Consider the following 26,851-nt stretch of genomic DNA (forward strand, 5'->3'; position numbering starts at 1 on the left):
TATATGTCTGTATGTATGTTCATTCATATATGCAAATTTGGGCTAGTAAATAAGAGTGGTATCTCACACCGTATTTAGGTTGAAGGCAACAAGTATTTTTTAGTTCTTATTGGTGTACATCACAACCCCTAACACATCCCTTGGTTTGAAATATAAACTTTGTAGAAGCTACCACCAGAAAAAAGGTGCAGTGATCTTTGATTTGAAGGCTTAATGTAATTTACATATCGGTAACATGGAAATTTAATGTTATAAAAACGTAATTACGGAATTTTAAATAAATTCTTCACAATGTTGTACTTTGGACTCCTGTTTATAATATCTAATTAATATATTATTTTATTGCAAATTAAATTTTTATTAATACCAGTCACTTCGGATATTCATAAATGTCTAATTGGAAGCCGAAAAACTTTGCTGCATAGTTTTAGGCTGTGTGATTTCAAGTTGCTATATATAGAATTTAGATAATTTTTACTAACAAGAAGTTAATATTGTGAATTTCAATTGAGTTGCTTTGTTATTATCAAAGCGAAATTTTCGTATTGTCAGCTATTGTGTCATTTTATAACTACACTTTACAACCAATCTAAAGATGTTTCTTGAACTACTATTAATTCGGCTGAGTACCATTAATGTTTATATACAATACGTACATCTTTTTTAGTAGAAAAAATTATAACATTTTCCACGTCCTCACAGTCGAGTACTGCAGTACTGTTTCGCTACATCTACAACAACATGGCATTATTTGGTTCATAGTCCCAAAATAATTTTACCAAAAATAATTGTATATGTTTAAATATACAAATTAAGCACCGCACATTAATTACACCTCTGCCAAATTCCTGGCTCAACTTTTCAATATATTTGTGGTAGAAATTACGAAAAATTAGATTTGTTTTTCATGTGAAACAGGGGGCTCAGAGTGAAACAGCACGTTTCCTGGGCCTCCCGCTAGATGATGTCGACAACAACCTGGATAACCCTTACCATCCTAACGGGGATTGATAACCGTTAAAACAACAACAACAACATGTCGGCGACGTAGTTAAGGAAAGATCTCTTGATGTTCCTAGTAGGCGCTTCCGCTCCACGCAGGTGGCTGCAAGGGTGACTTCTACGAAAACATCCTAGCAGGAACTCTTTGGAGAGGTGTTCATTATGCTCCTTAACTGGTAGCTTAAGCGCCTCACTATGTATCATCTTGTCGTGGTCCGGAGTGCAGTGTTCTGACAGGTCTGAAGTTACTACGTACCACTGCATCCAGGTGACGCAGCCGCTGTCTCTTGATTCGCTGTCAATATTGTCGTATATCTCATACAGCTCATCTTTCTATCGAATGCGATATTCGCCGAGGCCAACACGCTAAGGACCATAAAGCTATCGCAGAACTTTTCTCTCGAAAACTCGCAATGTCGACTCATCAGATGTTATCATCATCCATGCCTCTGCACCATATAGCAGGACGGGAATAATGAGTGACTTGTAGAGTTTGGTTTTTGTTCGTCGAGAGGGGACTTATCAATTGCCTAATCAGTCTGTAGTCGCACCTGTTGGCAAGAGATATTCTGCGCTGAATTTCGAGGCTGACATTGTTGTTGGTGTTGATGCTGGTTTGACATCGACGAAGAAGTGTTGAGTGTCGATTGTCTTTTCACAGGTATTTTTCAAGATTTGGCGTATGGTGAATATCTGGTCGGTTGTTGATTTTCCAGGTCTAAAGCCACACTCGATAGAATCTTATATGAGACGTTTAGGAGATTTATCCCACGGTAGTTGGCGCAGATTGTGGGGTCCCTTTTTGTGGATTGGGCAGAGCGCACTTAAATTCCAATCGTTGGGCATGCTTTCGTCCGACAATATTTTACAAAGCAGCTGATGCATGCTCCTTATCAGTTCTTCGCCGACGTGTTTGAATAGCTCGGCCGCCAATCCATCGGCCTCCGTCGCTTTGTTTTTCTTCAGACGGGTAATTGCTATTCAAACTTCTTCATGGTCAGGTAATGGAACGTCTGCTCCATCGTCATCGGGCTCGCCGTCCCACAATTCCCTTATACCGAGTTGTTGACGAGTGCTTTCAGAGAGCAGCACTTGCACGAGTAGAAAATCGTAAAATCTTTCGGCTTTCTGTTGCGATTGCAGCTTCTCGACGTCGAACCTACCTTGTGTTTGTTGACACTCGTTTTTTGCTGCACAGAGGCGGGTGCGAATCTTACCTGCAACAAGAAAGTGGTCCGAGTCGATGTTAAGACATCGGAGCGTACGTACGTCTAAAACACTGGAGACGTGTCTTCCGTCTATCACAACATGATCGATCTGGTTGGTGGTTTTTCGATCCGGAGGCAGCCAGGTAGCTTGATGAATTTGCTTATGCTGGAATCTAGTACTACAGATAACCATATTTCAGTCCCCGGCGAAGTCGATCAGCCTCAACCCATTTGGGGATGTTTCTTCATGGAAGCTGAATTTACCGAGTGTTGTGCCAAAGATACGTTCTTTGCCCACCCTGGCCTTAAAGTCGCCAAGCACGATTTTGACATCGTGGCGGGGGCAGCTCTCATAGGTGCGCTCCAAGCGCTCATAGAAGGCATCTTTGGTCACATCGACCTTCTCTTCGGTCGGGGCGTGGGTGCAAATCAGCGATATGTTGAAGAACTTCGCTTTGATTTGGATTGTGGCTAGACGTTCATCCACCGGGGTGCACCAAATATGCACTCCTTTAAATGGCAACTGTAGTAAATGCCACAAGGACCTACCCGCATCAGTCCTTGTCCCGTCCATCGCATTTTTTAGACGGCGGTGATGTCAGCCTTCACTCTAACGAAGACATCAACCTGCTGGGCAGCGGCACCGGTCCCAATTAAGGGACCGGACATTCCAGGTGCATCCCTTAAATCGTAATCCTTAACATATTTGCAAGGGTCTCTCATCCGAAGCTGTTTTCTTCTTTTCGTTGGTAATATTATTTACGTGGCGGGTCGCAAATCCGCACAACCCTGTGGAGGGGATGTTTCGCCTTCTCACTTTAACTCGCCTTCAAACGGATGTTTTTTTGGCTACCCAGAGGATAATTGGTCAAAGACCGAAAGTTGTGAGCTGCATGAGCCATATGTACCATAACGGAAAAAATCGTTTCTGGCCACTCCTAAGTGAATGGTAATCACAGAACTTTCCTCACTTGCGTGAACTTCTACACATGGCTCCATCCTCCACCATCCTCCTCCATACTCGAACTAGTCTCTCAATTTTTGAGATATCGATTTGGAAATTTGCACAGAACCTTTTTCCTCTTTTCAAGAAGCTGCTCATTTGTCAGAACCGCTGATATCAGACCACTACAGCATATAGCTGCCACACAAACTGAAAGATGAAAATTAAGTTTTTGTAAGAAAAACTATTTTAATTGTCAAAATATGTATCTTCTCGAAATTTGACACACAAAATTGCTTAAGGGAATAATGCAATCTCCGAAGAAATTGTTCAGATCGGATCATTTTAGCATATAATTGCCATTCAAACTGGCCGGTAGAAGCAAGATTTTGTATGGATTTTTATACCCTCAACAGGGCATATTAAGTTTGCCACGAAGTTTGTAACACCCAGAAGGAAGCGTTGGAGACCCTATAAAGTATATACATATATAAATAATTAGTACGTTGAGCTGAGTCGATTTAGTTATGTCCGTCTGTCAGTCTGTCCGTCTGTATATATACGAACTAGTCCCTCAGTTTTTAAGATATCGTTTTGAAATTTTGCAAACGTCATTTTATCTTCAAGAAGCTGCTCATTTGCCGAAACCGCCGATATCGGACCACTATAACATATAGCTGCCATACAAACTGAACGATTAGAATCAAGTTCTTGTATAAAACTTTCACATTTGACATTGTATTTTGAAATTTTGCAAACGTTATTTTCTCTTCAAGAAGCTGCTCATTTGTCGCAATTGCCGATATCGGACCACAGCTGCTATACAAACTGAACGATCGAAATCTAGTGCTGGTATGGAAAACTTTTGCATTTGATAAGAGATATTCACAAAATTTGGTATAGATTATTTTCTAAGGCAACAATGTAATCTACAAAGAAATTGTTCAGATCGGTTAACTATAGCATATAGCCGCCATGCAAACCGAATGATCGGAATCAAATGCTTGCATGGGAAACTTCCTCATTTGACGGTATATCTTCACGAAATTTGGTATGAGTTATTGTTCATAGAAATAATGTAATATCGCAAGAAATTGTTCAGATTGGTTCACTATAGCATATAGCTGCCATACAAACCGAACGATCGGAATCAAGGGCTTGTATGGAAAACTTTCGCATTTGACGTGGTATCTCCACGAAATTTGGCATGGATTACTGCCTTAAGGTAATAATATAATCTGCGAAAAAATTGTTGAGATAGGATTACTATAGCATATAGCTTCCATACAAACTGAACATATAGTTACTAAAAGAAATGCACGTGTGAAGGTTTAGCTTCGGTGCAGCCGAAGTTAACATTTTTTCTTGTTTTTATTTGTGAAGGTTATTATATCTTCGGGTCAACGTAATGTAATATTTTTGTGTTTTAATTTGGTTGCACTCCAAACATTTACAAATATGTAGTATTTTTATTTTCCTTTGGCTTAATTTTCGTTTAAGAGTTTCTGTAAAACTTAATTTCAGATTTGCACGTCAAAAGCAATCGACCGTTTCTACTCAGCTGCGGACATAATATGTGCGAAAACTGCATTTATCAAAATCATCAGAATCTCGTTTGTAGCGTTTGTCAAATGCCAATTGCCATTGAGAAACGCGGCAATGCACCCAATTCCCCGAACAGCCATGTCATCCAGCAGAAACAACAACGGCACTACACTCAACCACGCCATGAAAATTTCAATGTACGCGATTACTTCTACATGAATTTCTTTTTAATGGGCGAACTAAATCATCTGCGTTTCTACCGTCGCGAAAGTTCGGCAAATAACACTCTAATGATATCCGATCGCGGTCCACCATCGCCAACATCTAGCGGTAATCGTACGCTAGCACCTGGCATACATGTACCATCGCAACGTTTTGTTGAGCGTTGCACAGAATGTGAGCTGGAGCCGGCTGTGGGCCTGTGTCGCCAATGTACTGTGCACTACTGCCGCATCTGCTATGATTCCATACACATGTACGGTAAGGCGCTAAAACGCCATTCGCTCGTAACACTCGACAAAGATCGTCAAGCTGTCAAGGAGGCGCAATTACCGCGTCCCGCTTACTGCCAACAGCACAGACGCGTCAAAGATCGCTATTGTCACACGTGTCAATTGATTTGTTGTTACGTGTGTGTGCAAAGGATGCATAAAACGCACCACGGCATGTTATTGGTGAACGAGGTGGGTGTGGGTGGCAGCTTTATTTTATTATTTTTTGTTTTTGTAATAATACCTTTTTAAGTTATTATTTTTTGTTTTTGTTCGCTTATAGAATGAAGGCTTGCAGGATGAAATTGGCACTATTTTGGAGTCGGTGAAAATGTCACGTGAGAATCTGCGTAAATCACAGAAGGTAAGTGAATTAGCGTCTAATTTAATATAAGTTAATTGATTTAAGTGGTTGGGGTATTATAGAATTTTCAAAAATCTTGAATTTTGTTTTAGTTGAATGTTCGTTTTGAGGACCTAAAAACATTACTCAACTGGTAGAATAGTGAAAAAAGTTGTCGGTCCCATTCGTTTTGTGCCGTGTTCTCTTATATTTGTAATTGAATTCTCTTTCTAATAGTTCTTAACAATTCTCTTGTACCGCACTCAACATTTACACAAAATGCAATAATGTACGACGATAGCACCAAAAAGATGTAGAGTGCTGGCAGATTAAGATCTTGTTTCCCCTCGTGTTTGAATATGTAAATCCAAGGAGTGACACAGAAGTCGCCATTTTTTATTAAAATGTTTATATTTACTCAAATATATATTTAATAACGCCTGAAAGAACAATTCGTTTACTTTTTTCTCTAGGCTGGCCTAACCTCCTTATATTAAAAATATAAAATAAAAAATTATATGACGACTGAAATTTAGAATTGGATATACATAGGTTAGGTTAGTCAGTTAGTCACGTATAGACCCGTTGCAGTTTTGCGCGTGTTGACCTGCTTTGCCATTTTACCATCATACACCATTCTTGGCAATCTCGTCCACTATATCATTATCCGAAAGAAAGTTATTGCCTTGATTGCTGCTAGACTACCCACATATACTACTATGAGCAAAAAATAGTAAGACTTTATTCATAAATTTAAAATTCTTAATTTTTCTTTTTTGAAAATTTGGCGAAAAACTCACGACAAAGGTGCAAACGACGCATAACACTCAATTTGTATTCCTTGTTGTTAGTTTGACCGGTTGAAAGGAATTCAGAGTGCACCACACTTCGATATTTTAAGAAAACTTTGACATAACCTTGATTTTTGCCAGCTTTGACCTAGCCTCGGATGTCCGTTGGATTGATCGTCAGTTTCCGGTTCATCCGTAGTAATAATACGTTTAGTGACATCCTGGTAGTTGGAAAGCATTGTTTCACAGACGTAAGCCCAACGCTTTTACCTTTCTTAGGCCCAAATGATCTTTCATGGTTTTCACTGATTTTTCCGATATTCCAACGATGCCTGTAAGATCTCTGACTATTAATCGTGGATTCTCAAGCACCATTTCCTTTATTTTATTAATATTTTATTGACGTGTTGATCATCACGTTCGTCGTCAACGCGTTCTCGACCCTCTTAGAATAATTTGTTCCAGTCGAAAACACTTGCTTGCGACAAAAAATTACTACCGATGGCCTTTTCCAACATTCTGAACGTTTCGGCGCCAGAAATTTGATTTCGCACACAAAATTTAATGGAACTTTTGTTGAATAATTTCACTCATCTTAAAAATCGCCGAATGTACTTTATGTACTTCAGAAATACAATCATATACCAAACACTAGAAAAAAATATTTCGACGAGTGGGTTTTCGCGATAAATTTATATTAAAAAGCCTTACTATTTTTTGCCCACAATAGTATGTTAACTCTAGAGTTACCTGCTGATGCATTAGAGGCTAGTCTCCACAGCTTTCACAATAGCAAAAAACTCTGCTTGAAATATGCTGTAGTGGTCCGACAGTTTATAGGCATATCTTATGCCTGGCTCCGCCATATCCCACCAACATGTAGTCGGTGCCTGCCAAACCGCCATTACCCACTGAGCTATGCTCAAAGGTTCTATATGCAAATTCTTCTGCCGCCAGTAGTCGTCGTGCTGATTTTTCAGCGCAGTTTTCCGCGAAGATGTCTATAGCTGTCAGGTTTAGCACTAATTCAAGAGCCACAGGTTCTTAGAGCTTCCGTTACGCACAGCGCAACAAGTCGCTGAACACTTCTGATTGGCTTCCGGTGGGTAGATTTCAGTATGTTCACCACGCAGTAGAGTGAATTGCTCTATAGCACCTGTGCATGAGATAAGGATAAAGTCGAATATCTGCCAACATGCATATAAGGCTGAGCTGACCTTCCTTACTCTTTGTTGTTCTTGTTGTAACGGTTACCTAGTCCCCGTTGGGAAGGTATGGATTAGATAAGTTGTCATCGAGATTATCCAACGGTAGGCTCAGGAAACGTGATGCTTCGACGGAGTCGAACAATAGGTAGAGGGGTTTCAGATGGTTAGCATGGCTTGCAAAGCAGTGGTTAGTGTACTGCGGAGACTCGTTGCACGCTGGACATATATTTGATATGTCTTGGTCGATTTTGGATAATTAGGAGTTTAACCTACTACAGTATTCAGAACGAAGCTGTACAAGGGTCACTGTCGATTCTCGCAGCAACTCGAGCTCGTGTTGTTGTTGTTGTAGCGGCAGAATTCTGCCGAGTTGACAGTCCTTGGCCGGATAAAAATCCGGGTCCGTTCCGGTTACGTAGACCCGACTGTCGTGGGAACTCGAGCTCGTCGTCTGCAATGGTTGGTGGTTTGACTTCAAGTATAAGAGTCAATGAAAATGTTAATGGCTCCAGTGTGAATGGTGGTCAGTGCTTGTCTGAAGTTTGTTGCGTCCGATGTCTGGTCAAGAGGCATCCGATGTACAGGTCCCGTTGTACAGTGTCTGCGTTTCATCGCATCCATACGACCATATTGGTGCGGCGTAATTAAGGAACGGCTGAAGGAGCACAGGCTAAAATTTTATTGACAGTCGGAATTTTAACGGCATTGACTGTAATATTAAGGTCCAGTTTCGTCCAGTTAATGAATATGGTCGCTGTGGATTTGAGGAAGGAGAGTGCTAGGTTCGGAGAAGCGTGGAAGCAAGAAAGGTCGGAGAGATAGCCGTTTACGTTTGAGCACAGTCCATCAATTCCATTCCCCGACATCATTATTGTGCAATTATCAGCGTAAGAGGTAATATAAATTCTCTTTGGTGGTTGAGGGAGTTTCGAGATGTTTAATTCTTCTCAATTCAGAGTTTTTACCACGAAACAGTACCGATGAGTGTCGACCGCTCAGGTAGTTCATAGACCACCTCTTCAGTTCCTACAATAGCCGGTTCTAAGCTACCGGAATCGACCCGGATTTTATCCGGCCAAGAGCTGTACTTTCGGAGATCTAACCTCGTTTGGATTAGTAAATTTTTTTATACTCTTTCTTCCATAGCTGTTTGCTATTAAACGGTACCTCAAGGTACTTGGTGCAGTCTTTGAGAGAGAGAGAGTTCTGCCAACATTTTTTTCTAAATTTATTTATTCTTTATTTATTTAACCTTATTTATCATATTTACATTTCGTTTAAATTATGCATCGTCTAAAATACTAGAAACTAAATTTTCAGTTTTTGCATTTAAATAGTTTAGTTACAAAAACAAGCAGTTAATGAATATGGCAAGTAACATATATAGTCATTAACGATCGTTAAGTGACATGAGTTGCTAACCAATTTGCTAAATAATACTTAAAACTAAAATTACTGTTGCATTTGTTGCAGTAAAGGCGAAATATAAATATTACCACGATGGAATAAATATTCAAATGTCGCATAATTATCTCATTCAGCTACTGTTTCACAATTTAATTCCCAAATGGCAAACGTTTGTGCTCCACCTCGAATTGCTTACAAGCTAAAACTCCCGTCTTTTTATTATACCCAATTAAACCGACTCCATTTTCTTGTGTTGCCGTAAACAAGAAACACATTTCAAACACACTGTCCCCTAATACCTCCGCTATTCTGGCACACAATACATTTACCGCACATCCTTCGAACTCTCGGCGCCATAGTACATCTTCGCTCCCAGCTGACCAGCTGCGCCTTCGGCTTTAATTTCGATTACTTCCACTTTTTCCACATCTATATTGGCCGTTTGCCGCACCGGCTTCGGTGATGACTGCACTTGTGCTTGATTTCCCTCTTGCAGCAGCTGTGTTTGTGCGGTTGTTTGCGCCGTCTCCGCTGCCAGCGTTCTGCTTGTCGCTTCCTCGGCATTGCGTAGGTTATGCTGCACTGCCGGTGCATCATTTGTATCATCATCGTAGTCGGGTCCTTGTGTGGAGGATACCACAATTGGTTTCAGACTGAAGGCAGGCGTGTCCTCCACCTTACTCACAGTGACCGATATGGTCGGTATAGTGGAACTTTCGAATGTATCAACGCTGCCACGCTTCGCTATATCATCGACTTCGTCATCGATCAGTAGATTGCGCTCGGAGCTTTGTTCACTCACGTGTGCATTGATCGGGCCCAGATTATTATGTGGGTTCAAAGTGCGTGGTAGCGTGCGTAGGTCCGCCACTGTGGTCACTTCGGTATCGTCATCGTTGTCGGTGTCATCATCGACACTATCATCGTGTATCCTTGTGTCATGGTCCGTATCAGCGCCGTCGCTGACTTCATCGCTTTCAATGTTGTTGCTTGTTTCTGTGCCTGTGGTTGCTGCAACATCGGCGATTGCCGCTTTTTCTACTTTCTCCTTTTCAATACGCATCTTTTCTTCCATCTCCTGGAATTTCATTGCTAAATACCTGCGGGTTGGGGTTTGTAAATTAAGAAATAGAAGACCGTTAGATTGACATACTGCGTTTGGTGACTAGTTAAAACAACAACAAAGGCTACATAATAAGTATAATAAGCTTACTTGTCGACGAGCGGTCCACTGTAGTCTTCGGGGAACTTTGGCGTAAATGGTAGAATATATTTGTAGAGTCGCTCATTCAGCACATAAAGCTGTGCGGTTGTGGAGCACTTCACATTGAACCACCAGTCGCAAGTGAGGGCGATCTAGAAAGGCAGATAAAGGTAATATACAAAATTAAAAAAAAAAATAACAAATATACGAAAAAGAAGAATTAGAAAAGAGAACAAATTAAGAGAAAAAGAAGGAAAAAATTAAAAAACAATAGAAACATATACATATATAAATAAAAAAAATTAAAAAAAAAAAATAAAAAGAAAATTAAGAAAATTAAAATTAAAATATATAAAAAAATAAAAAAATATATACAAATAAAAAAATAAAATAAAATTACACAATTAAAAATTAAAAAAAAATTGAGAAAGTGAATAAATAAAAAATATATTAATAAAAATACAAAAAAAAAATTAAAAAAGAAAAAAGTTTAAAAATGGTAAAAATTACAAAATGAGGTTATTGTTCTATGATTATTTAGTTTTTATCATTTTCTTAATATAAATATTTATAAAAAAGAATTAAAAATTTAGAAAAAATATAAAATAGCAAGTATTAAAAAACTACCTACCTGACTGAAAATGGTACCATTGGGACATAGAAACGAAGCCTTGCCGCCATTCAGATCGCAATAATGCCACACTTGGCAATTCGTTTCGGGATCGCCAAAGAAGCCTTTGTAGCGTTGCTCCGCACAGTTGAAATTCGTCTGTGGTATATCAGCGTAATTGGGGTAATCGATGCCAGCGCGTCCGGTGCTCGGTCCGGGATGCTTATCTAAAGGCAAATTATTAGGAAAAACCAATTATCATGTGACTTCAACACCTACTTGGCACTACCGGCGACAACACACTACTGAGGTCCGGCGCTGCAGCGTTCAAATCTTCGCTGCTCGTGCCGTAGTCATAGTCCGGCGCGACAGCCGGTCGCTCGTGATGTTGCGGCGGATTCGGCACAATTGTTTGTGTTTGCTTCAGATTCTCCAATATCGTGACAAGCGTCTTAATCGAATTATCAATATTTTCCGGCGTCAGTGTTCTTGGCAAGTGATTGCTCGCCTGCAACTTGTGCAGAATCTCTGCCAACGAGGAGGAACGTATGTCTGGCAGCTGGTTGGGATCCAAAATTGGTGTGGTTTTGGCGACCACTGGCACCGGTGGATTGTAATATTCGGGCACACTTACTTGCTGCTTCTCCTGGTGTTGTTGCTGTGTGGGTGGTGTTACCTCTGGCTCAAGTGGCGGCGCTGGCGGTGCCAACTTGCTGCCGATACCACCGGCATATTTGTGTGATGACCGCAATTTCGCAGCCGGTTTTATAACATCGCCAAAATTGAGCTTCACCACACCAGTTGTCGCTGGTGGCGGTGGTGGTTGTGTTTCTGGTGCTGCGGCGGCTGCAATTGGACGCCTAGTGGCGTAGTTGTGTTTGCTGTTGGCCGGCGGCAACGGTTGTAAGCGCAGTGCTGGCTGTTGCTTGTAGATTGGCCTGTGGGTGGAGTCATAGTAATCTTGGTTAATGCCGCCGACAGGTGCAATCAATGGTGGCGATGAGGTTGATATAACAATAAAAGTATCTTGTGGCGTTGCAGGCTTTTGTGGCACGCTATTTGCTGCGCTGTGTTGTTGTTGGTGCTCATCGTCTAGCGATTGCTTGGGGTCGTCAACGATGTAGTCGATATATTGAGTTGCCGGCGGTCTGTGGGTGTACGATAAGCTTTCGACATTTTAGTTGGATTTCTTTTATGATAAATATGTCTACATATACACGCATGTATATATACATATAATATAAATTTGAAGGAAAATAATAAGGGAAAGATTAAAAATAATAATTAACGCAGATACATATTTTGTAATTTTTTTTTGGTAATACTCGTATTGTTATTGTTGTACCAGCACATAACACTCTTTGAATCTTTTTGTAGAATCCTGGTGAGTTTGAGGTTTTATAGAACCGATTATCGTGCGAACGGGTTATCATCTATTATACATTTTTCGTAAATTCGTGTTTATTTTTATCGATTTTTTCTTTCAAGTTTCGTTGATTTATAAAAAAATAGTAAGACTTTGTTCATAAGTTTAAAATTCTTCATTTATTCTTCAAAATCTATGTCGCCCTTTAAAGTAATAACCCTTGGGCCCTATACACTCGTGCCAAGTTTGTTTTGAATCCTCGAAACAGTTGTTAAAGTCAATTTCCGGAAAAGCATTCAATGCGCTTATCGATTCACATTTAACGTCTTCAATTGACTCAAAATGGTTTCCCCGAAGCGGTTGTTTCAGTTTGCTGAAAAGCCAGAAGTCACACGGACGAATGAGGTGGTTGCAGCATGATATTGGTTCAAAGTTTAGCGAACAACTCACGAAGAATCAATGCAGTATGCAGCCGTGCCCATAATTCTGGTCTCTTTTTACGAATAGTTTGCGCAAACGACGCATAACACTCAAATAATTTTCCTTGTTGACAGTTTGGCCGGTCGGAAGGAATTTGAAGTGCACCATCCCTCTATAAACAAAGAAAACTGTCAACATAGCCTTAATTTTTGACCTGCTTTGACGTGGTTTTTTCGGATTTTGCCACGATATTCGGCCGATTGATCATCTGTTCCCGGTTCGTAAGCATAGTTCCAGGACTCATCGCATAATATACGTTTCATGACATCCTGGTAGTCCGAAAGCATTGTTTCACCGAACTCTTTTCCAAATATTACACAAAATTCAATGGAACTTTTTTGTTGAATAATTTCACTCATCTTAAAAATCGTCTAATGTACTTTATGTACTTCAGAAAACAAGCATATACTAAACACTAATGATTAGTTTGCTGTGACATTTGGAACTGATATCACTGACGGTCATATCAACCTTTTTTTTTCTTTATTGCCGTAAGCACCACTTTCGCGGTTGCAGCCGAGTTTACAGCAGCGCGCCAGTCGTTCTTCCTTTGGTTTGGCGCCACTGGGAGACTTCAAGGGTAGTCAGGTCCTTCTCCACCAGGTGTTTCCAACAGAGTAGAGGTCTACCTCTTCCTTTGATTCTCTCGGCGGGTACTGCGTCGACAACTTTCAGAGCTTTCATCAATTCGGACGACATGACCTAGTCAGTGTAGCTGCTCTCTTAATCCTCTGGACTATGTCAATGTCATCATATATCTCGTACAGCTTACCGTTTCAGCGAATGCGATATTCGCCGTTGCCAATGCGCAAAGGACCATAAATCTTCCGCAGAACATTTCTCTCGAAAACTCGTAACGTCGACTCATCACATGCTGTAATCATATATGTCTCTGCACCATAAAGCCGGACGGAAATAATGGGTGACTTATAGAGTTTAGTCTTTGATCGTCGAAAGAGTAACAGATGTTGCCAAAAGTTATTCTGTGTTGGATTTTGAGGCTGACATTGTTGTTGGTGTTAATGCTGGTTCCAAGATAGACGAAATTATCCACGATTCGATGTTATGACTCTCAACAGTGACGTGGGAGCCAAGTCGCGAGTGCGACGACTGTTTTTTTGATGACAGGCGCCCTTGTTCACTACCAGACCTATTTTCTTCGCTTCTTTATCCCGTCTGGAGGAAGCAGATAGAACCTTATATGCGATGTTGAGAAGGCTTATCCTACGGTAATTGGTGCAGATTGTGGGGTGTCCCTTTTTGTGGATTGGACAGAGCACACTTAAATTCCAATTGTCGGGCATGCATCCGTCCGACCATATTCTAAAAATGCATGCTTCTTCGCCGCTGTATTTGAATAGCTCGGCCGGCAATCCATCAGATGGGTAATTGTTATTCGAACTTCTTCATGGTCGGGCAATGGAACGTCTGCTCCATCTCCATCTGCTGGTGTTATGCTTTCACTGCCATATAGCAGGCTGGAGAAGTGGTCCATTCATAATTTTAGTGTGCTCTGGGCATCAGTCACTAGATTGTTTCTGGGGGTCCTATAAGAATATACTCTGGCCTTGAAACCTTCCGTTAGTCGCCGCATATTTTCGCAGAAATTTCGAGCATATCGTCTTTTGGCCAGCGTGTCAAGCTCTTCGTACTCACGCATTTCAGCCTCTTGTGTGCAAATGCGTCTCGCTTCCCTCTTCAACTCTTGGTAACAACCCTATTCCGCATGTGTTGTGGTCGATGGTAACGTTGCGAGGAAAGCAGTTTTCACTGCGACACGGCACTCCTCATCGTACCAGCTGTTCTTTTGCCTTTCTCGAAAACCAATGGTTTCGTTTGCAGCTGTACTTAAGGAGCTTGAAATGACGAACAAGTTCCCCCGCCGAGGCCCTCTTAAAAAGATGATTCCGAAGATTGGCCCAGTGGCCAACATTTTGTATAAAATTTTTCGATTTTTTTTTTGTTTTTTTTTGGGCTCAAATACTACGTGTGGTATAAAGCTCGAAAGAGTGAAATTCAATTCCTTCTTTCGTTCTTCTAGAATAAATTTTTAAAGTAGGGCCTGTGTTTAGGGCTCTAGACTAGCTTAACTCCTCAATAATTATGGATATGCATATCAAAAGACCGTGTAAAGTGTATAACAAATGTATCTGACTTTTGGCTATAAAGCAATATGTACTTAGTCATATTTATGAAAAGCAAATGTGGATGAAGCAATTTGTGCAAATTGTTGCATGTAAGCTTTTGGTTGCCTTTATGGTATATGTGATAATACTAAAGAATGTCATCTACAATGCTAAGTATCTAATTACATAATGCGATTTCGCGCACTAGAATCATTTTGTAGGCCTTGCATGAAATGTTTACTCACCCCAAACCGCTTGCATATTGAGGCTGTTGCTGGCGATACGCCACGCCTCCACCACTCGAGCCCTTAATCGCCAATTGTTGTTGCTGCTGCTGTTGGAATGCATCCAGAGCCTCGCTCACCAAAGTGCGCACGGGAATTTTTACAACTTGCTTCAGCGTTGCCACATTCGTCGGCGGCTGATGATTCGGCGGCACATGCAGCTCGGGATGCGGATACACGGCATGCCTTATGGGACTATGTTGCGGATAATTGACTTGTGCGTTCGCGTCTAATTGCTGCTGATTATTGGCGGCGGCGGGGCCAAAGGGTGGCGCGGGTGCGGATGGCGGAGCATCACCATCACCGCCAAGCACAACAATTTGCGAATGTGGCGGCTGTTGTGGCTGCTGTTCCGCGTCGTATTGTTGTCGTGGAATGAAATTATCACGCTGTTTAGCGCGTTCGCGTTGCTTCTGTTGTTGCTTATTGTAACGGATGCGTTGTTGTAAATAGCGCACGTATTTCTCCTGTGGCGTCATCGTCTCATCATTCAAATACGTGTACGAGTCCTGCTGCGCCACCAATTCTTGTTGCAGCTGCTGCTGTTGTTGCTGCTGTGGCTGTGGCGGTTGTTGTTGCTCTAGTAATTCCTGTGCCGGCGCGATGCCGTCGAAAAAATTCACCGGTCTCGGCAATTGGAAATGCGATTGTTTTTGTCGCGGTCGCGTCGAATGCCGTTGCGAATGTGTTTGTTGCTGTTGCTTCAATTGTGTTTGCTTTTGCGGTGCAGATGTTAATGATGGATGCACAGGTGCTGATGGCTCATTGATTATGTGATAGGTGGAGCTACAATGGAAATGACCGCATATGCGAGATAATAAGCAATGAATATGAATGTATGTATGTATGTATGTGTATGAGAGTATGTGTGTGTGAATGTGCGGTTTAGTATGACAAACGAAAAATGTTAATATGCGAAATCGTGCCAAAAATCGGTAAGAACATTTATGACTAATGAGTTCAACGGTGAATGTCGCCATGCCACACAAGACACACACTCATTCAATTAGATGTGGTAGTGTGTGGCGTATTGTGTGACCCACCCGTGTTGTTATGTGTCCGTGCTGTGACATTAAGCAATATCTGCGCACATTAACGCTGCAATTTGTCATGTTCGCCTCGAGGCTTTTTTGTCATACATTCTCAATTTTCAGCTCTTACATGATTCTCAACATTATTTGGTGTGTCGGTGTGGACTTGCTTACAGTTAGACATATTAGAGTGAGTTGATTTACAGGGCGTCAAAAAATCGGAAAAATCGCGTGTGCGGGAAATTCGCTTAAACTTTGCCTAAGCGGCTATAGGTCTAAAAGCAGTTTCGAGCCAGCGATAAGGCGAAGTTTAAGGGGATACATACTAATTTTTTCATTGTCTTAATTAATACAACACCTCTAGAATATTCTCTTAAATTTTCAAGTTGATCCGAGTAATAGTTTCGGAGATACAACCTTGAGAACTTGTGCGCTCGAGGGTAACTCGAGCCGTCTTTAAACGCGTTTTTCTCGAAACTGTGTTTTTGAAGTCGGTTGGCAAGATTTCTCGAGAACTACTCAACCGATCTTCATGAAATTTTACACAGGTCTTTGGGATACAATTCTTAAAGATTTGGACGAAGGATTTTTTCGATTACAACTTTTGAATAAAAATGTAGCGAAATTTTCACAGAAATGGTGTCGCAATGGACCGAGTTTAAAATTTTGTTTCCAAAAATTTCAGAATTTTTTTTTTTAATAGTGTACGGCTATTTTTACGGAAACCAATGTTAAATTATCTGCATAGTCGGTTGTATGGCAGATATGTGATATAGTTGTTCGATCTAGCTGATTCCGACAAATGATCAATGGAATCTCGCAAAGCACCTACATACATATGTATTATACTTCAATTTTCGGATAATTGAAAAATTGTCGAACAAATTTTTATATTCTATAAAAATCAACGCCCTAAAAATCGCTGGCTTGGATCCAGTTTTTGACCAAGAGTCTCAGAGGCAAAGTTGTTTAGCATAATTCGTAGAACATTTCCCGCATACGCGATTTTTCTGTTTTTTTGCGTAAAAACGTTGTAAACGACCCACTCTAATGTCAATGCATAAGTAAATATGCATGTAGAAATAAAATATCTAAAAAAAAACGCTGGATATATCCGTTTCCTACCGTTTCTTTCCCTTAAAAAAACACAGATGTCTCAAACTTCAGACTCAGACTCAGCCTCAGACATACTCAGTAGCCAGCATACAAGGAGTGTTTTATGGCATGTCAGCTCTAGAGTAATAAAATAGTTTAGTGTTTCTGTCCAGTAAAAAACTAAAAAACGATTTTAACAATCGGTACCCTTTACCAGAAGTCTACGAAAAGGCCTTTAAGTTTCGATAAACTGAAAAAGTTGTAAAAAATAATCACGAGAAAATAGGTAGGTAGTAATAACGAAGTGAGTGGTCAGACGTTGCCCGGATGAAACACAATTGCTCTAAATTCCGTATATTTTAGTTTGTCTATCGCTTGCGCCAGCACACATTGATTCGTTCACGATCCTTTTGGTTCGACGTTCTCGTAATTGACCCACTTTTCATAATTTCTTTGCGATTCAGCAGTTATTCGCAGGATAGATAAATTCGGTTTTTTTTTTACTTAGTGCGTACATAAAAATTGGACGACTTCCGAATACGAAAATTTAGGTTCTGTGTTTCGTGCGTTTCGCTCAACTTATGGTCGACATAATCGGCCTACTGAGCGTACTATTCGCAGCACCACCAACCATCCTGAGACCCAGCATTCATTATTGCATAAGATTGGACCGAAACGTAGTGAAGGACATATAGCAGTCGTAACTGAGAGTGTACACGATGACCATGGATAGTCGATTCGGTGCAGTTCACAGCAACTCGGACTGACGACTTGGCATATTTTACGTCGAGATCTTAAATTGAAAGCGTACAAAATACTGCTTGTGCCGCTCGTCCTTTCCAAGCGACATCGCTTCTATGGGCTCTTGAAAAAGATCCAAGAAGATCCGACGTTTTCGAGCCAAATTTTGTTCAACAAGAAGTTCCATTTCTGGCCCAATGGGTATGTAAACAAGCAAAATTGACTCCTTTGGGACGAAGAGCAACCTGAAGACATACACGAGCTGCCATTTCATCCAGAAATAACAACGGTTTGGTGTGGTTTGTGGGCCGGTGGAATCATCGATTCATATTTCTTGAAATATGATGCCGGTGAGAACGTAACCGTCAATGGCGACCGTTATCGCGCCATGATAATCGACTATTTGGTCGTGTATAAGCTCGTGATTTCGACGACAAGACATCACCACTCCACACATCGCATAAATTAATAAATTTATTGAGAGAACACTTCGGTGAGCACATAATTTTACCTTTTGGGTCGGTCGATTGGTCACCAAGTTCGTGTGATATCATACCGTTACACTTTTTCCTAAGGGATATGTAAAGCCTGAAGTCTATGCGGACAATCCCGCTACGATTCAGGCCTTGGGGCAAAACATCACGCGTGTCATTCTCCAGTTAACAGTCGAAATGATCGAACGAGTCAACGAAAATTGGACTCAACGGATGGACGAATGGAGACATAGCTGGCCAACATTTGAAAGACATATTCTTCCAAAAATAAATGTCAAAGAATGTTGTTTTGAACGATAATATACATTCCCCATTAAAATTGAAGATTCTGTGACCGTGGTAGGGAACCTCGAAATGGATTACCGTTTATAACCATTGTTCTAATGAGAAAGAAATGCCGAGTTTCTACGAATTTTGGATGTTTCCCTAATAATCTTGGATTAAACGGTGTAAAGTTACCTTGACTTTGAGTAATTTTTAGAAATCGAAGTAATGCAAACCGAAAATTATTGTAAAAAGTTCAAAATGGTCTTAATTCTTATGCTCAAATATGCGTTTCGCTCAACTTATGGAATGGAATCTCATATCCGCAAGAATGAGTCCCTTAGTAACAAGGCGTTTTTTAGTACGAACCCGGCCAAAACCTCAAGCGAAACATTCGAAATGTTAGCAATAAATTTTTATTTATTTTTAATTAATGTGCGCCTTATGAACCCAACCACGTGTTATTCATTCCATTTTTATTTCCCTGACAAATTTGCTGTCATTCGAAAATTTATTTCGCGCATTTATGAGAAACCGAAACGGGCCTCACAATTAAGTACAAATGGTGGCACATAAAAGAATGCATCAAGTTTTACGATTCACTACGAAGGTTGTAAATCCCGCAATCCCGTTTTGTTAGCACCGAAAATTGTCGGATTTTAAACAAATATTGTATTTTCTTTCCTGCATACCGGGATCGTAGCAATCAGAACCCGAAACTCACCACAGTATCAAAACTGTCATCCCTAGTTGTGGCAACACCACCAACGCATTCGAAAGAAAACGCTGTGCCTCAATTGGCGTTGTCATTATTTGTACGGAAAATTGTCGAAATAAATTTCACTCATACCTTGTCGTCGAATGTGGAATCAGTGCTGCGCCTGTGGCGGGTCCTCTTGGCAGCTCCGCTTGCTGTGGCGCGAGTGTGTCTCCGGGTACGCCAGTTGCAGTAATGTACTTTGGCTGTTGGTACTGTTGCTGTTGTTCGTACTGTTGATGTTGTTGTTGTTGTTGTTGGTGATGCGCCTCAATCGGCACAGCTGAAGGTACTAGCGTATATTCGTTGCTTGCTGTGGCATGCGACGGCGAAATTGGCTTGAATGGTGCCGGTTGTGGTTGTTGTTGTGGCAGATTGACTGGCTGCAACGGAGGCGACAGATCATCAACCAATACTACCGTCGGATTGTCATAGCCATAATGAAGTGCATTGCCATCATGATTGTTGTTGTTATTGTTGTTATTGCTGTTGTCATCGCCGCTTACTGGTGTGTAAATAATCGGTATAAAATGGCCGGGTAGTGTGTTTGACGGTGTAAATGGTGTTAAATTGACTTTTGATGCTTTCGGACGCGTTTGCTGCCGAAACACGGGCGCCTGTTGCTGCTGCTGTTGTTGTTGTGGATGCTGGAGTTCGTGCTGTGACTGTGCAAATACCGGCAGTTGTTGTTGCTGGTGCACTGTGTTGTGGCGTATCGTCTTCTGTCGCGGCGGCTGCGGCTGCGGCTGCTCGTACGGCAGCTGTTGCACCGCTGGCGGCTTCGTGGGCGGGAAATGCTGTACCGTTTTGTGCTGTGAATTATTTACAACATAATTAATTTAATTTTCTCGTTAGTTTACGGACAAATATGCCTTAAGCAGCATAGATGTATTGTGCATTTACTTGACGCACCCCCCCTCCCCACCATCCAACTTACCTTGTGCTTTATGATGGGCGCCACAGTGGGGCCCGGTGGTCCGGGTGGCAATAAGTGCAACACTGGCACTTTACTGCTCTTCGTATTGATGAGTGCTTGTGAGAGCGGTGGTGGACTGTGCTGTGGCGTGGCTGTCGGCGGCGGTGTTGGTGGTCCTGCGGCGGAGTATGCCAACTGATGATAGACATCGCCGGCACTTGGAAGATAGTGTTGTTGTGGTGCTGGTGCGTATGTCAAGTCGCTGTCGCTGAGGGTGCCAGGCGGTGGTGCGCGTAAATTCATGTACTCCTGCGGCAAAGCTATGTGTCCACTGGCCGGTGGCAGAGGTCCTTCCACCGCCATCGGTTTCGTATATTTGCTGCTGTGTGGTAGCGCTCCTTTCGGCTGTGGGAAATATACAGAAGTGACTTGATTTCATTTTGAATAATTGCGTGTGTAGTATCTATATGTATTTGAGGTTATGAGTATTAAATTTTGAAATTCATTCTTTTAAGAGCAGAGCGTTTATATCAACTCGTAATGTAGTGATAGGTTATGTAGCCGAGTCAAGTGTTCACATCTCTATATCCAAACTAGGATTCGAAGCCTCAGATTCGTTCTAAATCTTTCTCTCTTTCTCTCACTTTACTATATTTGAAGACTATTCAAGTACGCACAGTCGCAAGTTCTTTCCTTCCTGAAGTCACAAGGTATTATTTATTTATTTATTTAGTTAAATCTATGCACATTAATTCTTACAGACTAATGGAGAATTAGGATTCAAATTGGAGGAGCATGTTCCACAAATTTAGTATTTTCCTTTTTATAATAAAGTGGGGAAATAGATCTGAGACAACGCTGAGGAGTATTGAAATTTATTTTCCTTGATAAATAGGTACAGTCAATATCTCCATTAATTACATTGAAAACAAATGAAAGGCAGAGAACGGACCGTCGATTTTCCAGTAATTTAAGATGTAAAAGCAGTAAACGAGTATTAATATCAGATTTTCAAAAGCTCACTCTTCACTTATACTTTGTTTCTAATCTTCTTCTCTCTATATTCATTAAAAATGAGTTAAGATTTAGTCTTTGATTATTTCTTTCGCAAATACATACTTGTTTATTTAGTTTGAGTTAGAAGGTTTTGAATTCGGTATTTTAAAAGCTCATACATTCTTATATGATGTTAAAAGCTTCCCAAAACTTCTGAAATGTTTATTAACTGTGAGGAGTCAGTTTAAGATATTCAGTTACTTCAATTTTTCCCATAACAGCGAGGCACAAAAGTGCTAATAATAAATGGTAAACATATGTATGTATACGAATTAAAGAAAGAAAGGATGCCGCCTATTCTTGTCTTTTAAATTCCCAAAGTATTACAGTTTTAAATGTGATAGATTGTGGTAAATATAGTCTCAAGAACCTCGCTTTAGGCAATACCATATACTATGTAATAAAAGCATATATGTTAACGCGAGCTTTTTGAGTCCTTTGTGTAGATCTGAGATCTGTAGAAGACGCATATTTCGGGGAATGAAAACCGAAGTTTTGTTCGTATTGATAGCTTGTAGTTTTTTATGAGCTCATACATTTTTAAGCGTGGACTGCGTTAATTCTTTTTGTAGTTTCTCTAAATTTATAATAAAAGTCAAAGTAAACTCAAAATTTTGTTTCGACTTATGCAAGTAGTCGGATTCTAAATGCGCTCCCTTACCACATTACCTTCGGAATCTTTGAACCTCTTCGAAAACCGTTACATAAAATCAATGTCAATATTTTTTTACTTACACCTTGAACCGCATATTGTTGATTGATCGGAAAATCCGGTGCCAAATAGAAAGCCATATAGGGTATCAAACGACGATTACGCTCGGAGGCGCTTAACACCGAGTCACTAACCAGCGTACCGTTATTTGTATCAAGCAGAAGTTCTTCTTGTAGTAACGGCTTTGTGATGTTGGCAATTTTTGGCACTGGTGTGACTTGTATGCAGTGACTGAGCTCAAAAAATGCTGTGAAAAAAAAGAAAAAAAGAAAAAGGTATTACAATTGTTATAATATACATATGTATATGATGTAGAGAATAGTGTTATATGTTTTCAATATGTTTCGAACAGAGTTATGATGATCTAGACCAGATTTCAATTCGGTATTTATTTGTTTAATTTGAAATGTGCCTCCGCAACATACAGCAGGATGGGAATAATGAAGGACTTGTAGAGTTTGGCCTTTGTTCGTAGGAAGAGGACTTTACTTTTCAATTGCCTACTCGGTCCAAAGTAGCACCTGTTGGCAAGAGTTATTCTGCGTTGGATTTTAAGGCTGATATTGTTGTTGATGTTAATGCTGGTTCCAAGACAGACTTCAAAGTTATGACGACAAGGCACGAATGCGATGTTTGATGACAGGAGATATTTTGTCTTGTCCTAGTTTGCAACCAGACTCATAAGCTTCGCTTCCTAGCTAGTCTGGAGAAGGCAGAGCTAACAGCGTGGTTGTTGAGGCTAATGATGTCAATATCATCGGAGTACGCCAACTGCTGTACAATATTATAGAAGATTGTAGCTTCTCTATTGTACCCTCTCTATTTAGCTTTGCAACTCGTATTATTTTCTCCAGCAATAGTTTGAAGTCACACGATAGGGACTCTCCTTGCCTGAAACCTCCCTTGGTATCGAATGGCTTTTTGTTCCCGATCCTGAAGAAGCTTATGGTGTTGCTCAACGTCAGCTTATACAGCCGTATTAGCTTTGCGGGGATGTCAAGTTTAGACATAACGGGTCTTTTCCAAGATTTAGCGCATGGTGAAAATCTAGTAGATAGTAGATTTTCTGTATTTGACTAACTCGTCCGGTAATTCATCGGCCCCTGTCGCTTTGTTGTTCTTCAGGTGGGTAATTGCTATTCGTCATATCATATGATGGAACATATATTCCATCGTCATCAATTGGGGAATCGGGTTCGACTTTTCCTGATGTAACCACTTTCACTGCCGTTAAGCAGGCTGGAGAATGTTCTTTCAGTATGCTCTGGGCATCAGTCATTAGATCAAACATCCGTTATTAAAAGCTTCTGTTAGTCGCCAAATTACCCCTGTCGCTAGCTTCTCAAGCTCTTCATATTCACGCAAATACTTAAGTTTATTTTAAGTATTTTACTAATAATGAAAATTAACAGCTCTAATATATATTGCGACAGGCGATAGTGGCGTAGCTACTAGTCAAACGGTCACCAAAATTCCGGTTGTACTTGGCCATCGGCTTTTTATCAACTTATCATAGACAACTGAGTAACCAATCGGCGTTTTTGTGTTTATTGTTTGTTTCCATCCCTTGTTATAGTCTAAAGATATGTTAAATCGACGCAGCTTTTTAAGGTCAGTCTTTTCTTCCTCAAGAAGCTGTTCATTTGTCGGAACCGCCGATATCGGCGCACTGCAGAATATAGCTGTAGATATAGTAGTCACCTATACACCAGTCGCCACACACAATTGGTTTATTAGAATTTCAACATTGATATCAAATACAAGTTAATTTGGAAATTTTCGGCGTACATAGAAATAATTGCAAGGAAATCATTAGTTTGCGCATCGCATAAAGTCTGGTAACAAAGTATTGAATAACCCTGATTATCGATTAAAGCCCTTCTTCCCAAAATTATAACGCTTTGAACAATTGAATTTAGAATTGAAGAGTTGCCTTCGTAAGTATAAAGGCTAACAGTATAAAGTATAAAGGCTAACAGGTAACAGAATTTGAAATATAATTGTGATTTATTAATTTATTAGTTTAAAACCGATACTAGCAATTCCTAATGGCCTCTGAGTTGAGCCTACACCTTTGCGTCTGTGATACTGTCTGAAATCCTTTGTATTATGTGCTCATTTTCTTAAAATATTAATATATTTCCAACGTATTTGCATACGTAAATACATATATATCTTGTTTATTCGAATTGCTTTCGTTCATTGCATTTCCGGTTTGAATATTTTTCAAAACAAAACATGAAAAATAACGAAAAAAATTACAGAGAAAAAGTAACGAAAATAAAATGATAACTGGCTGGAACACTCTTTTCTCAATAGCTTCTTTTCCAAAATTGTCAAAATTTCATTGAAAGGAGATTAAATTTTATATATACATTTTTTTTTTTAATAAAAATTCTTTGAAATCAATAAAAGTTTGCATAAACATTATTTTGGTCTACTCTTTCGAGTGCAAATTCAAATCATCAGAGTACCATCTTCAGATGCAATTAGACAAAATTTCAACATTATAAAAATCCAACAATTATGTCAAAATTTTCGACAACCTCCAATCGCCAACTGAATACGCGCAGCTCCGACATCGATGCCCTGGCTCAGCGTGGCTACAATATCGGACACAAAATTGGCGAGGGTTCCTATGCGACCGTTATCACAGCTGGCTATGCCGACGATGCGGGTCATGGTGTACATTTGGCCTGCAAAATAATTGATAAGGCCAAGGCACCCTCGGATTTCGTACACAAATTCTTTCCGCGTGAATTGGAAATTCTAACAAAAATCGATCACCCAAACATCATACAGATACACAGTATACTACAGCGTGGCCCGAAAATTTTCATCTTCATGCGTTACGCGGAGAATGGTGATCTATTGAGTCATATCAAGAAATCGGGACCGGTTGAGGAGTTGCAAGCGAAAGCCTGGTTCATGCAAATGGCGAAAGCGCTCAAGTATCTGCATTCGCACGATATCGCGCATCGCGACTTGAAATGCGAGAACATCTTGCTTTCGAAACGTCTCAATATCAAATTGGCTGACTTCGGCTTTGCACGCTATTGCTGCGACGATAGTGGACGTGAAATTAAATCGGAAACCTATTGCGGTTCGGCGGCCTATGCCGCACCCGAGGTCGTATGCGGTCGACCATACGATCCGAAATTGGCCGACGCTTGGTCACTTGGCGTTATACTATTCATAATGTTGAATGCGAAAATGCCATTCGACGATAGCAATCTCAGCAAGTTGCTGGACGATCAGCGTAATAAGAAGTTCGCTTTTCGACGGAAATTACAAGATCACATTTCGGCGCAGGCCAAGGCCACCGTGGCGGTACTATTGGAGCCGGAACCGCATGCGCGTTGGAATTTACGTGAAATATTGAATTGCAGCTGGTTGCGTGCCGACGAGGAGGAACCGTTGGCTTAGTCCTAAGACGAACACACGTACGTCATACAACATGCGACAGTTTGAGCAGCATGTCTGATTGGTTTTGGACCTAATGCCGTTGAATTTTTGTATGGGAAAAAAAGTAATTCTTCATATCTATATATATTTTTTTTGATTTGCGCATGTAAAATGTTGGTCATTCGTGAAATTGCCCTCTGAACACACTGTAAAGTCTGTATTTAAAACAATTTTGGTTCTGAAATTATATATATATATGCATGCATGTATATATATATTGCGCATATGTATATTATATATGTATATATATAATATATTTATGCTGTATTTTTTCGGTTTTTAAATTTCTCAAATCCCCACCGCCGCCTCCTCAACTAAATGATTTGATTTCAAACGTTTGCATTCGAATGTCATACTTTTTCTCAATTTTTTTATAAACTCAATATTTAATTTTACTTTTTTTTTAAATTGGTCACAATTAGATTTGTCTGGTCGTGGACCAAGGCCAGTATCGAATTTAGACTGATTTGTCGTGCATATGCAGGAGTATGGCGTCTTTGTCGGCGTCGTCTCCAACTTATAAAAAAGCTAAAAAATTTGATGATGTGCTTTAGAGCAATAGTATTTCCAAATACTACCTACTCTTAGTTATATGTGTCACAAAATATCTTAAGTTAGTAAAAAAAAAATTATTAATCATAATAAATTGTAATTGTAAATTTTCAAAAAAGTGCTTGTCCGTTTGTCTGTCACTACGAAAACAAAAGTGTGTGTTTTGAAATTTTATTTCCTTGTTTGAAAGCGAAAATTGGATGTGCTTTTTGAGGATTTGTGTAGTTTACTAGTGTTTGATATTGGATGGCGTTGTGTCTTGCGATTCAAGTTCATTTTTTGTGGAACAAGTGTGCGTTCCACGTCCAACGGCAGAGCAGTAGGCAAAAATTTACATAAGTACCACTGTTCTCATTGTAGAGAGATATTCGCCATCGCAGCCGTTTCGATTATCGCAAGTACTCTTTAGATAGTCGAGTCTATGTACATAAGGGAATGAGACCCAAAGAGTGTGAAAATCGGGAGAATTCCTTAAAGTTACGAAAGGCAAAGAAATGAGCTTATTGTGTTTATTCAGTAGAGAGAAAAGTTAATATCTTTCAACATAACAGATACAGGAACCGGTTATTTTGTCTCAAAATCTTATAAAGGGTGATCCAGAGTTCCCTATTTAAAAAAAAAAAAAAATAAAAATAAAAATTTAATGGAGAATTGTTATTATCATTCAAAAGAGCATTCTTTGGCTTTTATTTTTTGGAGATTATTTCTTTCAAATGTTGACCGCGTTGAGTCCAATTTTCGATGGCTCGTTCGAGAATTT

At 40.1% G+C, this 26,851-nt stretch overlaps 3 protein-coding genes across 5 annotated transcripts in view; 2 read left to right on the forward strand and 1 right to left on the reverse strand.

The window, feature by feature from the left end:
- Window positions 1–26,851, forward strand: part of LOC126751317 (uncharacterized) — a 224,040-nt gene that overhangs the window by 503 nt on the left and 196,686 nt on the right. The window contains exons 2-3 of the mRNA XM_050461489.1: window positions 4,678–5,381; window positions 5,473–5,553. Coding sequence (XP_050317446.1) covers window positions 4,678–5,381; window positions 5,473–5,553 — 785 coding nt within the window. The remainder of the gene's footprint in view (window positions 1–4,677; window positions 5,382–5,472; window positions 5,554–26,851) is intronic.
- LOC126751318 (uncharacterized) overlaps window positions 8,753–26,851 on the reverse strand; it is a 93,356-nt gene continuing 75,257 nt past the window's right edge. For 2 of the 3 annotated variants that reach the window (XM_050461490.1, XM_050461492.1), the window contains 8 exons: window positions 22,098–22,321; window positions 20,328–20,711; window positions 19,484–20,202; window positions 14,970–15,794; window positions 11,032–11,900; window positions 10,774–10,979; window positions 10,152–10,294; window positions 8,753–10,038 (listed from right to left, as the gene is read on the reverse strand). In XM_050461490.1, coding sequence (XP_050317447.1) covers window positions 9,264–10,038; window positions 10,152–10,294; window positions 10,774–10,979; window positions 11,032–11,900; window positions 14,970–15,794; window positions 19,484–20,202; window positions 20,328–20,711; window positions 22,098–22,321 — 4,145 coding nt within the window. In that variant the 3' untranslated portion in view covers window positions 8,753–9,263. The remainder of the gene's footprint in view (window positions 10,039–10,151; window positions 10,295–10,773; window positions 10,980–11,031; window positions 11,901–14,969; window positions 15,795–19,483; window positions 20,203–20,327; window positions 20,712–22,097; window positions 22,322–26,851) is intronic. The other variant, XM_050461493.1, reaches the window with a different exon arrangement.
- On the forward strand, window positions 24,418–26,130 carry LOC126751332 (testis-specific serine/threonine-protein kinase 1). Its single transcript, XM_050461519.1, has one exon. It carries the CDS (start codon window positions 24,601–24,603, stop codon window positions 25,498–25,500), a length of 900 nt encoding a protein of 299 aa, XP_050317476.1. The 5' UTR covers window positions 24,418–24,600; the 3' UTR covers window positions 25,501–26,130.

The sequence above is a fragment of the Bactrocera neohumeralis genome, chromosome 2, assembly GCF_024586455.1.
Source record: "Bactrocera neohumeralis isolate Rockhampton chromosome 2, APGP_CSIRO_Bneo_wtdbg2-racon-allhic-juicebox.fasta_v2, whole genome shotgun sequence".
Lineage (NCBI taxonomy): Eukaryota > Metazoa > Arthropoda > Insecta > Diptera > Tephritidae > Bactrocera > Bactrocera neohumeralis.